General features: G+C 45.4%; 1 protein-coding gene across 1 annotated transcript in view; it reads left to right on the forward strand.

The window, feature by feature from the left end:
• Window positions 1-12,968, forward strand: part of LOC145530918 (ectonucleotide pyrophosphatase/phosphodiesterase family member 7-like) — a 37,527-nt gene extending 24,559 nt beyond the window's left edge. The window contains exons 3-5 of the mRNA XM_081552268.1: window positions 3,088-3,714; window positions 7,077-7,314; window positions 12,838-12,968. Of these exons, the coding sequence (XP_081408394.1) occupies window positions 3,088-3,714; window positions 7,077-7,314; window positions 12,838-12,968 (996 nt within the window). The remainder of the gene's footprint in view (window positions 1-3,087; window positions 3,715-7,076; window positions 7,315-12,837) is intronic.
• Window positions 12,969-12,973: the final 5 nt, after the last annotated feature.

The raw sequence follows: 12,973 nt of genomic DNA on the forward strand, positions 1-12,973 counted from the left end.
AGGTCCCAGGAAAAGTGCATTCAACAAGAACAGCCACACATTCTAGAGGGAACTAGATAGTTTTCAAAGCAAGCAAATTAAGGTAATTTCAGGTTTGGGAAAGTGCTTTAGAGAAAATAAAACCAGATCCCAATATAAGAAATGAATGCTGGAGGGCAGAAGGGACAATATTTCACCTACAGCTATGGACAGCAGAGCTTCTGGAACTGTGCAAAAAGCTCAGTGTTACGACTTCTGTCTTAGGTCAAGCTTCCTAAAAGCAGAGCCTAAGGCAGGGATGTAGTTCATGTAACATATGGAGAGAGAGCTCTCAGGAGATGGGAGTAAGGAAAATTGACGTAGCAGGAGAAGGAGCTAAGTGAGATGTGGCCTCTGCTGGACACCAGCTTCAGCCTGATCCCCAGGAAGCACAGGAACATGAATTGCACCCCCATGTTAACCTACCCTGAAGCCAGGGAGCTGGCTTTATGTCCTGCCGCTGGTCATTGGCCGTGGGCTGCTGAGGATAAAGAAGCAGTAAAGGCTACCTACTCAGGTGAGGCAGGTCTGGCCACTTGGCATAGGGATTTTTCCAGAACATGGAGGAACAGTGAGACATTAGCAGCCACCCTCACAGAAACGGGTGTGGGTGCACAGGCCTAATAAGGGGATCTGGGTGGGGCCCCAACGGCAACCCCTACAACTTCCAAATAGCTTACCTGCTTCTCTCTCTCTCAAATGGTACATGGTAAGTTTGGTATTACGCTTGGTTATACTTTTCTGCCCAGTTGTAGGCCACATAGCCGTGACCTAGGTGGTAATACCCCACAGTTCTTCCCATAATTTATTCTGTATACCAAATTGACACCATTACACCAGCACCCTCTCTTGGCTCTACTAAAGCCATTGAACTGTTCAGAGATTTTCAGAATGTCCAAATCTTGGGTGATACAAGAAGAGTCACAGAACAGCCCTCAAGTTAATAGCCAAGATGAAAGAAAGTGCTTGCTCGCCAAATAAGCAGGTCAGTCATTTATGGAACCAGAAATCTATCAAGTGCCTACTATGTGCCCAGTCCTGGTTGAGGAGCTTCTTTACAACAACATATTTAGTGAGATGAGTCCATCCTACTGTTGACTTGTTGGTGAATGTACATAAAATTATTTTATTTTCCTATCAATTTTACCAGGCTTTATAAAAAACAAAACAAAACACCTTTCTGCTGAGGAGCATTATCACTTAATATTTTCACGACTTTGAAATTACTTGTGTTGTTAACACAGCCTCATTTTCAGTCTGAAGACTCAGTTCTGCTTATGGTAGAACCTTCACCTCAGATCAAAGTCAAAGCTCTGATCGCCAGCACGCTCCCTACCCCACCACAGACTCTCTGGTGGCCCCAGCTGCCTGGAAAAGAAGGAGCGTGACCCATGGTCCACTCTCTCGAGCCCCCACCCCCACCCCTCTTTCCCTAGTTTACCCACTGGAGACTAGGAGAGGGAAGAGACAAGCAGCTCCTCCCATGATGGCTTCTAAGGAGACCAGGGCTCTTTTTCCGTTGGCTGTAATCTAGTGCTGTGCCTGGTTTCCCACAATGTGACAGAGAGGGTGAAGGTGGCTGGGCCACTGACAACAGCTTCAAGGTCAAGCAGCAACCCCAGGCCCTGCCCAGGCCTTGTAAGATTCAGCCACATGTCATGGATGACCCACCACATTCCTCGGACGTGAGGAATCCCACACTCTCTGCTGCAGCCATTTCTGCCATGACCAGAGGCTCCAATCTCAGCTTCCTTCTGCAGACTCCAATCCTGGGGTCTACAGGCACATTTCAGTTCCACCTTCAATGCCCCTCAGGAGACAGAAACTGGAGGAAATAATCATCACCCCTCTTTACCTGACCGTGCGGTTGGGCCCAATGCTCTTTGTTCCTCTCCAGGAAAGATAAAAGCTGAGCTCACTGAATGCTTACTAATGTGCTCCACATGCATTTAGTCCCTACAATCACCCCATGAGGTGGCATTAACATCCCCACTTTACAGATGAGGAGACAGAGGCGGAGAGCATTTGGGTAACACATATCCAAATGAAAGAGAAAAGATAAACCCAGGCAACCCAGCAATAAGTACACCTTTAACTGCTTTGTTGTCTGCCTCTGGGTCCGGCATCAAGCAGATATCTACACAGGGAATAAGATGACAGCCACCGCTTTTGCAAACACCCCAAATTCTATAAACATTAGAGATGGGAACAGCTAGGCAGATTCTTTCATCTCTAACAGTCCCAGAGGGAATCCTCAGGTCTCATCTCATTGGCTCTGGCTGGGACAGGGGCCCAAGGCTGAACCAACTGCTGTGGCCAGGGGACACAGTGTCCTCTGACTGGCCAGCCCAGAGCCACACCCCACTTCTGGAACCTGATGTGGAACCAACCCCCCAAACCAGGCGTGGAGCAAGAGCAGGGAGGAGAGCCTCCAGGGGATGTCAGATGCTCCAAACCTGCAGACGGTGGAGTGGGTGCTGGGCAGGCAAACATATTAACTGCCCCCTGCACACACTGGACACACTGGGGAAGGCTTGTGGTGGCTTGCTAGGTCTAGAGATAATGAAGAGAGTGTCTGCCATGTGCCAAAACACAATGCCCAACACTTTATCTTAAAGCTACCTGGATTAATCCTCAAGAAAGTCCCATCAGCTTCTTGGCATTTTACAGGTAGAAACACTGAAGCACTAAGATTAAAGAACTCACTCACCATCGCCAGTTTAGAAAGTACGATTTCTCCTCCAATCTAAGGAACTTTTTTATTTTTCATTTTGCCATCCCAAATTGGAACACATCTTCTAGTCACTGAAGTGTCAGCGGTTTCACTGGCGGCATTTTTCTTCATAGAAGTGCATAAAACAAGGGCCCGTGTCACAATTATCAGTGTTTTAGATTCCAGGAGATCCTGGTGTTGCCAGGAATGAGGCCCAATCCCCTTTGCCTCCAAAGCCCACATGTTCTCTATGCATGTTTCTGGACTGGGGCAGGGCTGCCAACATGTTGGGCTTTGCACATGATGAGAAAGACAGAAGAAACGGCTCTAACAGGCTTTTATTCTTGCACTTGCAGGGGAGGAAAACAGCGTCATTCCACTATCCCGGGGGAGGCGCCAAGTACCAAGGGGAAGCTGTCCAGAGGTCCCTGGTGGAGTCGTACACCCACCCAAATGGCAATGAGACAGAGTGGAGACAGAACATCGACATTGTCATGAACTGGTTCACCAAGGAAGACTTTGACTTTGTGACCCTGTACTACGGAGAGCCGGATAATGTGGGACACCTCTACGGACCCGACACAGAGAACAGGAGGGCGATGATTCAGCAAATCGACAGAACCATCGGGTACCTGTTGGAAGCCATCGGAAGGCACAGCTTGACTGAGCACCTCAACGTCATCATCACGTCAGACCACGGCATGACCACCATGAAAAAGAAGCCCAACATCACTGAGATCCTCCTGAGCAACTACATCAGCTTCAAGGACTTGGTCCAGTTTGACATTGTGGACTATGGAGGCTTTGGGATGCTCCTGCCCAAACCGGGGCAAGAGGAAGCTGTTTACCAAGCACTGAAGAACGCTCATCCTCACCTCAATGTGTACAAGAAGGAGGAATTTCCAGAACACTTCCATTTTGCCAAACACGAGCGGGTCCTGCCGATCGTGATGTACGCAGACCCTGGTTATAGCATCAGCGGGGTGAGTGGATTCTAAAATAGAGTCCATCTTGGATCTGGAAGGCAACCAATAGAGAAGGACTGTTCTGAAAAAAATTAAAACATAAGCGTATGCATGATGAGTTAGTTGTAACCCACTGTTTTCTGAGTGTTCCCCACCTCCCCACATCCCACCCTACCCACACTGCTCCATGTTACCATTATGCAACGATAATGACATATATCTCGACCAAGGTTGTGTCTAGGGCTGTGTTAAAAATTTAACACGAGTTATTTCATGTTTGGGCTTCCCTGGTTGCTCAGTGATCTACCTCAATGCAGGAATTATAGGAGATGTGGGTTTGATCCCTGGGTCAGGAAGATCCCCTAGAGGAGGAAATGGCAACCTGCTTCAGTATTCTTGCCTGGAGAATCCCATGGACAGAGGAGCCTGGCGGGCTATAGTCCATAGGATCATAAAGAGTTAGAAACAACTGAGCGACTGAGCGCAAGCACGCAGCAACACACACACACACATTTTATTTTTGTTTTCCTAACAACCCTAAAGGTTGATTCTCTTACCTTCCCTTTGTAATGAGGAAGAAACTAAAGCTGGAGAGGAGTGATTTGGTATTAGAAATGCAAGACTGATGTACAAACCCAAGCCTATGTGTTGGATCATTATGCACAGATCAACAAGAGATTAACACCTCTCCTTCCCCCCAAAAAAACACCTTCTAGTTCCCATTTGCATATAGTCAAAAGAAAAAAGGCAATCCTGATAACATAAAAATTTATACACAGATGTCCATGGCAGCATTATTCATAATAAACAACAGGTGGAAACAACCAAAATGCCCATCAACTGTTGAATGGATAAACAAAACAGGGTCTAGCCATACAGTGGAATACTATGTAGCCATTAAAAGGAAATGAAGTACTGATACACGTTATAATTTGAATGAACCTTGAGAACATAAGGCTCAGTGAAAGAAGTCAGATAGGAGAGACCACATATTGTATGATTCCATTTAAATGAAATGTCCAGAATACACAAATCTATAGATACGGAGCATAGACTGGTGGTTGTCTAGGACCAGGAGAAGTTGTAGGGAGATTGGGGAGTAACTGCTGAAGGGTATAGGCTTTCTTTTTGGGGTGATAGAAGTGTTCTAAAATTGATTGTGATGATAGTTTCACAACTCTGTGAATACACTAGATACCATTGAATCGTATACTTTAAATGGATACATTGCATTGTATATGAATTATATCTCAACACAGCTGTTATGAAAAAAATACGAAGCCTAAAGAAGAAAATACCAAAATCAATGCTAATTGTGAGACATATGTGAGGTCTTTTTTTTAAAACTATCAACCAATAATTCATGACAGAACAAAGTTTAAGTGATGCTTCAATATCACATGACAGAAGACCATCTCAGGTTCAACCTGAAGAATCTTTGTCTAAGGCTATAAACAGAAGCCAAACGTCATAATTACGCTTGCAATCTGTATACTCTTAGGTTGCTGGAAGTCCAGAGTATAACAGGTCTGGGAAAGCTCATATGGTTATTGTTTAATATTGGTGGAAACATTTACAGTAAAATGCAAAAATTAATTGGTATTTTGTAAGCCCACACGTGGCCTGGAGCAAAGGCCCTGCCAAGAAGTTTCCATAGCACTGACCTCTTTGTAAACCTGGTTAATGATGTCACAGTTTGAGAGGGATGAGAAGACATTTAACTGTACAGTCATATTCCCAGCATGACCAACCAGATAGTTTGAGGGATGGGATGCAGTGATCAGTTTAATCTTCTGGCAAACTGTCTGTTAGACAGAAAATCTTTTGTGTCTCAATGCTCTCATTGAGTCCACTGCTCATATTCCCACCCACCTGCCTGCCTTGATGTACAGAGCAGAGTGGGCGTGACTCTTCTGTCTTAGGATTAGGGAGCTTGCAAAGAACATGAGGCCATTACTGGAATCACTTAACTGTTCTTAACAGGCTGCCCCATGGCATCAAGGTCTTCCCAGGTGGAGCAGTGGTAAAGAATCCGCCTGCCAATGCAGGAGACACAAGACATGGATTTCATCCCTGGGTTAGGAAGATCCCCTAGAGTAGGAAATGGCAACCCTGCTCCAGTATTCTTGCCTGGGAAATCCCTTGGACAGAGGAGCCTGGAGGGCTACAGTTCATGGGGTCGCAAAGAGTTGGACATAACTGATTGACTGGAGCACAAGAGCACAGCATGGCCTCAAATGCCTTTGGACTGGTTTCTTTAGCCAGGTGAGGGAGCCTGAGCTGAGCAGACAGGCACCAAGACAACCATGAGACCAACTTTTAAATACACAGAGATCACATGTCTAACATGCCAGAATATCTGTTGGTCCTAAGAAAATAAGAAAATATAAACAGTGCTGTGGTGTGACTGATGTTACTTTGTCACTTGAAAAGGGGTCAGACAAAAGTCTATCTAGTACTCATTAAACAATTACCTATAGTCCTGATACTCTCCTCTTTAATCCTCCTCTCCCCCCACCAAAAAAAAAAAAAAAATATATATATATATATATATATATACATACGCAATTTTGTGCCATAAGAAACAACATACCTGGGGACTTTCCTGATGGTTCAGTGGCTAAGACTCTGAGCTCTCGATGCAGGGGGCCCAAACTCAATCCTCGATCCCACAAGCCCCAACTAGGAGTACACCACAACTAAGACCTGGCAAAGCCAAATAAATAAATAAATATTTTTGAAAAAGAAAATAAATGCTCCTAACTCTAGAACCAGTCTGGGTTCAAATACCTACTCCAACATTGGCTACTATATGACTCAGGGTAGTTTATTCATCTGTAAAATGGCAGTGATGAGGATGGAGCCTTCACTTTCTAAAACATTTAGAACAATTCATGGTACACAGTGAGCCCTCTATGTTTGAGCCTCTTAGGACCATGAGTATTACTATCTTATTACTGTTTCTAACAGATGTACTTTTCTTTTAAAAAGAAAGTGTTAGTCACTCAGTCATGTCTGACTTCTTGTGACCCGACACACCAGGCTCCTCTGTCCACAGAATTCTCCAAGCAAGAATACTGGAGTGGGCTGCCATTTTCCACTCCAGGGTATCTTCCTGACCCAGGGACTGAACCCAGGAATCCCGAATTGTGGGCAGCTTCTTTACCATCTGAGCCACCAGGGAAGTTGTGAGCTTTATTCTCTTCCTTAAAGATCTTCTATTCCCACTCCTCTCTGCCACTGCAGAGAGCAGTGTCCTTCCTTGTCATTTAAGTGCTCAAAGATTTCCTGGATCTAACAACTATGGAATTAACTAAGGGGCAATTTTCTTTCAGAGGACTGGAATCTTAAATGACTGTTTCGTTGTTATTATTTTTCAGCGAATTATACTATATTTCAACAAAGGAGATCATGGTTTTGATAATATCTACATGGACATGAAGATCATATTCAGAGCTTTCGGGCCTGATTTCAAGAAGAATCACCTGGCTGAGCCTTTTGACAGCATCCACATCTACCCCCTCATGTGTAAGCTCCTGGGGGTTACCCCTGAGCCCCACAATGGCTCCCTGGCAGTCACCCAGGAAATGTTGGTAGACACTTACGACCTCCACACAGGTGAGACACAAAAGCCACCACCAAGAGATTGGTAGTGTGGTCTGTTCTGTCTTGAGATAGAAAAGATTCAAAACAGGTTTTCTGAATGGGGGAAACATCAAGCAGAACAATCCTGTTTCCTGGTGGCTTCAGTGCCCCCAGCACAAGATTATCATCAGCAACTGTGAACAGGTAGCAGATGAAGGAGGAAATCCCTCGCTGTGTTGGTGACATTTTATACAGTGCGTACGGGGCAAAAAGGAAGGCTCTTCATAGAAGAAATCAGGCAATAATCCTTCTGAGCCTCAGAAAGCATGTAGAGTCTGCCCCCCAGATGCCCCTTGTAGATTCTGAAAAGCAGCCTTCCTTCAGCAACTCTGTGCATGCTGGTACCCAGAGGAAAGCTGCTCACAGGAGAGGAACAAAGCTTTAGAGCTCTTCTCATGACTAGACACGGGGGCAGGGGTTCCTGTAAATGAAGTTGAGAATACTTAAGACTTCAAAAAACTAAATCTCGGTGATATAAAGGAAGAAAGGAAGCATCTCTGGGAATTCGGCTATTTACAAACACTTGCCAGCATTTCTTCTGTGGGGAGACTTAGTGCCCAGTGATTTATCAGATGCTTAGAGCAACCACACTCAATCGAAATGGAGTACAATGAACAGCTCCCTGCACTCTTCCCTTCTGCCAAGCCACTACCCACAATCTTCCCTGGTGGCTCAGATGGTAAAGAATCTGCCCACAATGTGGGAGACCCGAGTTTGGTCCCTGAGTTGGGAAGATCCTCTGGAGAAGGAAATAGCTACCCCCTCCAGTATTCTTGCCTGGAGAATACCATAGACAGAGAAACCTGGCAGACTACAGTCCATGGGGGTCACAGAATCGGGGACACAACTGAGCAACTAAAAACTAGACCCACAATCTTCGTGTGAATTTACTAGAAACAGGGTGTTCTGCAGAAAACTAAATGAATGGTAATTCTCTAAGTTATTGAGAATTTCTTTTTAAGTTTTAAGAGTTTTGCTACAACTCTTTGGCCCCTACACCTGCCCCATACGTAATCCTGGGAGCCTGGGGTGAGGTGTGTTTGATCATCTGTTATTGATAAGCAGGACATCCCACCAACTGATTTTCAGCGAATTGGCTTTTAGCAAATTGGTCATTTGGCAAAGTAGTCGTTAGGCAAATGGGTCATTTGGCAAATAGGTCATTTAGTAAATTGGCTTTCAATGACTTGCCCTATGAGATTTCTCTACAGTGAGCACTTTCTTGGGTTAAATGTACATTTTGTTTCCATAATTAATATTCACCAGTGCCTGGATAGGAAACTTCCCAGAGACCCAGGAGCAGCCTCTTAATCAGATCATTTAAAACCATCCAATTTTTTATTAACAGGAGCAGAGATGAAGAGGGCATCTGCTCTCCAAAACACAGCGATCGGTCTCACAGTTGTCACAGGAGTCCTTGTGGTTCTGTTTGTTGCTGGTGTGACATTCAAGTCTTTTGTCGGAAAAAGACGTGAGTAGTCTGAGAGTTTTCTGCGGTTGATCAGTGCACACTGTAATAACGCATTTCAACCACTTTCTGAGTGTGTCAGGGTCCAGCACTTTGAGGACCCAGCAACCAGGGATATCTTTGTGAACTTGCAGTCTGGGCAGTGGTACAGGGACTAGGACTCAGAAGAGGCCCCCGGCTTGGTTTGATCTCAAAAATCTTGATTTTTTACAAAGGCCCCATTTTCACTTTGCACTGGGCACCAAAAACTATGTTCCAGTTGCATTCGTTTCCCAGGACTGCCATAACAAAGCACCACATACTGGGGTGACTTACAACAATAGAAACTTGTTGTCTCATGGAACTGGAGGCTAGAAGTCCGAGATCACGGTATTCACTTGATCCCTCTGAAATGTGTAGGGGAGAAGTCTTCCTGGCTTCTACTAGCTCCTGGTGGTTGCCAGCAATCCTTGGCATTCCTTGGCTTGTAGACACAATCTCTGCGTCCACCATCACATAGCCGACTTCTCTCTGAGTCTCTGTCTTCACATGGCATTCTCTCCTCTTAAAAGGACACCAATCATGGAATTCACAGCCACCTGTATTCCAGTATGATCTCCTCCTAACTTAATTACACCTGCAGAGACTCTATTTCCAAATGAGGTCACATTCCTAAGTACCAGGGGTCATGACTTCCAACACATCCTTTCGGGGGAACACAGTTCAACCCGTAACACTGGTCCTGCCATCAACAAAAGCACTCAATGGCCCTGGTACACTGCTTTCTACATCTCCATAGTTACATCAGGAGACTGAGCCTCTCACATCCCTTGTGACTCTCAATCCTGACCATGCCTCTGCTTTCAAAGAGCTCCTGTCTCAACAGCATGGAGGCCTCCTGAACACCATAAACAGCCTAAGGAAAGTCAGAACTTTACTTAACCTTAACTCCATTACAAAGCCCACATTTAATGTAATTTATATTTGAACTATAAAATTTTCCTATAAGTTGAAACGATGACCTATAAAAGTCTCTATACCCTGAAGCAACATTTTAGAAAGAAATCAATTGGTCCTTTTCTGCAGAAACCATTAGCCATAGAAGAGAGAAAGGAAAAACCTCAAGGTACTGATTGAATGGCCATTCCCACAGTATAATTTCTAAAAGATAACCACTTCATACAGTTAAAATGTATTAGTTTTTCATCATCCACCATCACCATCATCATCATTATTAAATAAAGCCTCAAATCCAGAAGTTGAATCTTTACTATAGTATGTGCATATATGCATGTCTTCTGCCACCGAAAGGACTGTTTAGATATACCCTAAAGCTTCTCTCCACATTAATACCATTGGAATTTTCATTTTCTATGTTAAATAGCAGTCCTAATCTTCACTAACACCTGAACACACCACATCTGTGAGGTCCATGGGCCATTACAAATCCCTTCAGTGCCTTGATCCTTCCAAGTTCAGGTGTGAGATATATTACCTATGACCTTTGTCCCTTCGAAGAGCCCACACACAAAGATAAAGGTATCGTCTCTGTGCAGGTTAATGGTGTGGCCCACTCAGGAGCCTTCCGCAATCTGCCTCCCGTCTATGGCATCAGGAAGGCTAGACAAGCCTAGATTTATTAATATCTTAGTATAACATCATGCAGCATCACTTACTTTGGTATTGACCCTGTATGCCCTTTTGTTCCTCAGAGGAAAGGTAATTAATAGCTATTATGTGTGTTAATTGAAAGCTTGGTATTCATGAGTTTGACCCATTCCCATTGGTTTCCACTCTCCACTGCAGGAGAGCTGACCACAACAGCACAAGTGAGCCAGTATGCCTGACCAAGCTCTAACATCGTTCCTTCAGGACCAAGATCCAACCATATCTTACATCAGATGTTTCTACCCCAGGATACTGTGACTCAGAGGATTTATGCAACATCTCAGACCCAGAAACCTTTAATTCCTTGTAAAAACACAGCAATAACCACAGTTCACACTCTTTAATCAACTGTTGATGGAATAAAATACAATTTTTGTCAGATCCTGTGCTCACATGGTTCTTGTAGAACAGATATAAGAGAACAAATGCATTCAATTAGAATTAATTTTCCTCTCTTGTTCTCATAGCTGAGCAGGGCTCAAGTGTTTCTCATCTGAAAGGGGTAATAAGACTCATCTGTCCCCATCAACTGCATCGTGCAAGCATATTTAACAAATTAGCCCCCAAGATGCTTCCAAATTGAGTTATTTCAAGAGATTTATGAAGGTAAACTTATTGGACTCTGAACACAGTTCAAACTCCAGGGGCAGCACCAGTGCCTTTCACTGTCCTGCTTTTTACTCAAGACATAATAAGGTCAAATGCTTCCATTTGCTTTTTTCTTTTCTTCCCCATCCCCACTTGTGTGCCATTCTGACTCTTCTTCCAGATTCCTTTCTCTGCAAAGTCAAAGCTCCCACTGTAAGCCCTCATAGTTCCATGTGCTCACTGGCACTGTATATATTGCCATTGTGCTTCTATATTTACTTGTGTGATAATTAGTTCAATACCTATTTTCCCCATGAACCCTGAGCCCCTGGAGGGCGGGGAACCACTCCTGGTTCTTCTCACTGTTGCATCCTCAGTGCCTGATAGTACCAGGCACGTGAAATGAGGTATTATTTGCTCAGTCGTGTCCGACTCTTTGCGACACCATGGACTGTAGCCTGCCAGGCTCTTCTGTTCATGGAATTCTCCAGGCAAGAATAATGGAGTGGGTTGCCATTCCCTTCTCCAGGGGATCTTCCCGACCCAGGAATCGACCCCGGGTCTCCTGCATTGTAGGCAGATTCTTTACTACTGAACCACCAGGGAAGCCCTACCAGGAACATAGTTTATGCTTATAAGTATTTGGTGAATTAAAGACTCTGCGGGTTAGAGACAGACCCTAACTGGGGTCTGGGGGAGCAAGGGTTCCTATCTGTGTTGGGAGAAATCAATGAAATCAGAGTAATCATGGTGAAACCCATCACACCTATTGCCTGCCTTCACTGTTCAAGTTCACTTTAGTTGTTGCTACAAATGACTTTCACGTCCCCCCAAGCCTAAACAATAAGATGTTCACCCAAGTTGTTTTCCAGGAAGTTGGAGTCAGTTGTGTCTAGTTTGAGCCGGTTAAGACTGATTAGGACCACCAACCCTCCAACTGGGCATGCGGGAGCTCAGTGACCTTTAACATCAGAGGGTCAAAAACTCCACCATCAGAACCTGCTGTTCTCTGAACAATGGTCTCATGAAGAAACCTATAGTTTAGCTGCCCCTGAGTGAAACAACTATGACCTCACCTTTTACTTATTTCCAATCACCTCACTCCATGCCCACCTTGGAGCCCCTCACCCGCGGGTCCACAGGGAGGCAGGTTTGAGGTTTGTTTCCTCTTGTCGAGTGGCTGCCTCATGAATAAATCCCTTCTCTGCCTCAAACCTCAGCATCTCAGCGTCTGGCAGATGAATCTGGTTGGGTAATGAGGTGAGCCTCCTAGCTGCACCCAGGCAACCAGGGCCTCCTCATGCCTCTCCTGCCCTCAGAAATACAGCCTGCCCACGGTTCCCACAATAGAAGCTGTTTCAGGAATGCAGCCTTGAGAGAGTGAGGCGCTGAGGAGACACTGGACCACGTGCTGACTGGAGCCTGTGAAGGCCTCCACATACACTGTTAGGGTTCTGTCAGGAGGCTGTGGGGGTCTATTCACCTTGGGTGCCCAACACAAGCCTCTTAACCAAGCTCCCTCACGTATTAAAACTGCCACACACCAACCTGGAGGGGCCTGCTGTTCTCTTCGGTCTCTCCTCGCCCTCCGTGTACGGGGCAGGGCTGAAGTAAAGGTACAAACCAACACCTTTACCTCAGTGCCCTTGGCCAAGGAGAGAAAGGGCAGCATCGGCCTGAGTCCACAGGCCCTGAGGCGACCCTCGAACCCGAGGCTGGGCTTGAGGCCACAGTCCCAGAGGAGTCGGGGGAGGGTTAAGATAAGGCTCAACGGACGACGCTTCTGCCCGTAGGGGCCTTGCCAAAAAGACTGTCGAAAAAGTGCTGGAACAACGAGAAGGATTACCTGGCCCGCGGCCTGACTGAACGCTCTCCCGAGAAGCCCTCGCTGCCCCGCCCAGCGAAACTTGGCGCCAAATTCTGACTCCG

The sequence above is a fragment of the Giraffa tippelskirchi genome, chromosome 13, assembly GCF_054371585.1.
Source record: "Giraffa tippelskirchi isolate mGirTip1 chromosome 13, T2T-mGirTip1v1.2.pri, whole genome shotgun sequence".
Lineage (NCBI taxonomy): Eukaryota > Metazoa > Chordata > Mammalia > Artiodactyla > Giraffidae > Giraffa > Giraffa tippelskirchi.